The sequence below is a fragment of the Octopus sinensis genome, linkage group LG11 (genome assembly GCF_006345805.1).
Source record: "Octopus sinensis linkage group LG11, ASM634580v1, whole genome shotgun sequence".
NCBI lineage: Eukaryota > Metazoa > Mollusca > Cephalopoda > Octopoda > Octopodidae > Octopus > Octopus sinensis.
In genome coordinates, this window is record NC_043007.1 from 53,895,464 (window position 1) to 53,898,783 (window position 3,320).

General features: G+C 41.8%; 1 protein-coding gene across 1 annotated transcript in view; it reads left to right on the forward strand.

The window, feature by feature from the left end:
- LOC115217360 (galectin-9-like) overlaps positions 1–2,951 on the forward strand; it is a 76,977-nt gene extending 74,026 nt beyond the window's left edge. Inside the window, exon 8 of the mRNA XM_029787029.2 lies at positions 2,822–2,951. Coding sequence (XP_029642889.1) covers positions 2,822–2,938 — 117 coding nt within the window. The 3' untranslated portion in view covers positions 2,939–2,951. The remainder of the gene's footprint in view (positions 1–2,821) is intronic.
- The last annotated feature ends 369 nt before the right edge of the window (positions 2,952–3,320 follow it).

Below are 3,320 nucleotides of genomic sequence, written 5' to 3' on the forward strand. Positions count from 1 at the left end.
GCTTTGGAAAGATGAGAAAATAAGGGAAACAAAGGACTTGCGGGAAAATGGAACATCTTAAAAATAACTACATATGAGACTGCTCAACAAGACTTAGGCAAACCACTGGGAAAACATCAAGATCAGTTCAACAAGAACAACATCCATCTACAGACCCTGCTAAAGGGAAGAAATGTTGCAAAGGTAAGGCAGATAAATTACAACACAAGGTCAAACAGAAAAACTGGTGGAAGCAAGAAGGAAGCTGCAACAATATATGAGGAAACTGAAACAGAAGTACAGCATTATACTGATAAAAATGATATGAAAACCTTTTATTCAGGACTTTGAGAGTTATACGAGCTACAGAGAAGAGGCACAACAAAACTCATAGCTCTTGATGACAAAACAGTATTCCAGGAAAAATCTGAGATCCTTGATAGATTTGCCAATCACTTTGACAGTCTGCTTAATATCTCAGGCATACACAAGCACACATGCATGCTGGTGCACATGCATGTGCACAAACAGACAAAAGGAACATAACTCCAATAACAGACAGAATCAACATCCATTAACAAGGTTGCAAAAGCAACAAAAATTCTAGAAAAGACAAAATATGAATAATAAATGAGTGGAAATTGAACCAGTGAGGCATCTCTCTCAAAGTAAAAGGTAAACTGTATGACGCAATTGTACAAACAGCCATGCTACATGGCAGTGAAACATGGGCTGTGACTGCTGAGGATATGCGTAAGCTCGCAAGAAATAAAGCCAGTATGATCCGATGGATATGTAATGTATGCTCGACAGAGTGTAATTATCTTGAGAGAAAAGTTGGACCTAAGTAGCATCAGATGTGGTGTGCAAGAGAGACGACTGCGCTGGTATGGTCATGTAGCGAGAATGGATGAGGATAGTTGTGTGAAAAAGTGAGGGAACCTAACCCTAACCCTAACCCTAACCCAGGAAGACCTGGGATGAAGTGGTGAAGCATGACCTTCAAACTTTAGGCCTCACCAAGGAAATGACTGAGACTTTGGGAAATATGCTGTGCTTGAGAAGAACCAGCAAGCCAAGTGAGACCATAACCTCATGGCCTATACCAGGGGTGTAACCAGCTCACTTATGTGTACCTTTCCTTCTTTGGACACTAAACCCTGCTTGCAAAGACCTGTTGAGGCAAGTGAAATCAAAATCAAATTCGATGACTGGCATCTGTGCTAGTGGGGCACTAAGAGCACCATACGAGCGTGATTGTTGACAGAGCAGCTAACTGGCTCTGGTGGCACATAAAAGGCACCATTCAAGCAGGATCGTTACCAGCGTTGCCTTACTGGTACTTGTGCCCCGTGCTAGTGGGGCACTAAGAGCACCATCCGAGCATGATCGTTGCCAGAGCGGCTAACTGGCTTCTGTGCCGGTGGCATGTAAAAGGCACTATTCAAGCATGATCATTACCAGCGTCGCCTTACTGGCACTTGTACCAGTGGCACATGAAAAAATATTTGAGTGAGGTCGTTGCCAGTACCGCCTGACTGGCCCCCATGCTGGTGGCACGTAAAAGCACCCACTACACTCTCAGAGTGGTTGGCATTAGGAAGGGCATCCAGCTGTAGAAACTCTGCCAGATCAAGACTGGAGCCTGGTGCAGCATTCTGGTTCGCCAGTCCTCAGTCAAATCGTTCAACCCATGCTAGCATGGAAAGCGGATGTTAAACGATGATGATGATGATGATATTTATATACATATATATACATTTTGGAACAATGCATCAACAGTCAGTGGTGACCTGTTGCCTTCTTCAGTTGACAACTACAACCACCTGAACAGAAATACAGTGCTTTTGACAAAGAATTGCTAGCTGTCCATCTCGGTTCTCATCACTTTCACTATTTTCTCAAAGGTTGCGCTTTCACGGTGTTCACAGACCACAAACCACTCACCTCCACTATGAGCAAGCTCTCAGAGCCTTGGCCTGCACATCAACAGCAATAGTTATTAGCCATGGATATTCAACACATAACTGGAAAAGGCAATTCAGTTACTGATGCACTATCTTGAACCCCTACTGGCTCAGACACCTACATTAGCCTTCAGTAACAGAAGGCCTGGATTATGAGGCTATGGCTGCAGTCCAACAGACAGATGATGAAATCAGGGCCTACTGCACTACCATCACCTCTCTTTCCTTGCAGGATGTGCACTTTGGCTTCAATGGCACAACCCAACTTTGTGATGTACCCACTGGGAAGCCACAACCCAACTTTGTGATGTACCCACTGGGAAGCCACAACCAATCATCTCATTAGCCTGATGCCGGAAGGTTTTTGACATCATCCATGGGCTGTCCCACCCAGGTACTAAAGCCACACAGTGCCTGCTGGCAAGCAAACTTATCTGGCACAGTATGGTCAAGGAAATTGGGGAGTGGGCTGAGACCTGTATCCCCTGTCAATAAGCCATGGTCCATCGGCACACCAAAGCACCCCTCAGTAGCTTAGCTTGTACCACCACGGGCACATTTCAGCTATGTCAGCATTGACCTTGTTGGCCCCCTACCAACCTTCACAAGGTTGCTCGTACTTACTAACCTTGGTAGACTGCTGCACTCATTGGACTAAGGCTATTCCACTCCGTAGCTCAGAAACATAGGAAGTCAACTGGGCCTTCATCACAAACTAGGTTGTCCTGTAGGTATATTAAGGATTTGCTATGGACTTGGATTAAGAATTTTATGATTTTTTTTTCATAGAAAATGACTTTATTTTTTCAAAATTTGATTTAATTTCAGTGTTTAAACATGCATGATTTAATGGAATTTTTTCTTTTACAATCTAGGTTTTAGTCAATGGACACCACTACCTAAACTTCAACCACCGATTTCCAGCATATAATCAAGTGAACAAATTAGAGATTGAAGGAGATGTTGTGCTCACTTTAGTTGAATTCAAATAAATCTTTGTGTTAATAAACACATGATGTATGTAACATTGCTCAAGGAGAAAATAATTACAATTCATGTTGAATACTATATTAAATTTGAGAACTGAGGAAATATTATTTGAAGAGTTATTGAATAACGAAAGAGAAAATTGAAAATTTTTTGGTATTATTTATTCACTGTTACATGTGTTTCATTTGCTAATATGAATTACAAAGCTTTATGTGTTAAATAGACATGTAAGGAAACTCCTAGTAGAAATTTTTCAGGCAGAGAAATTGAATAATTTGGATGAAGTGTTTATATATAGTTAGTAATCTGGAGCAGTATTGATAGTTCATGTGAAAGAAGAAAAGAAAGGGGGAAATGTGCATGCAAACACACGCACACACATTC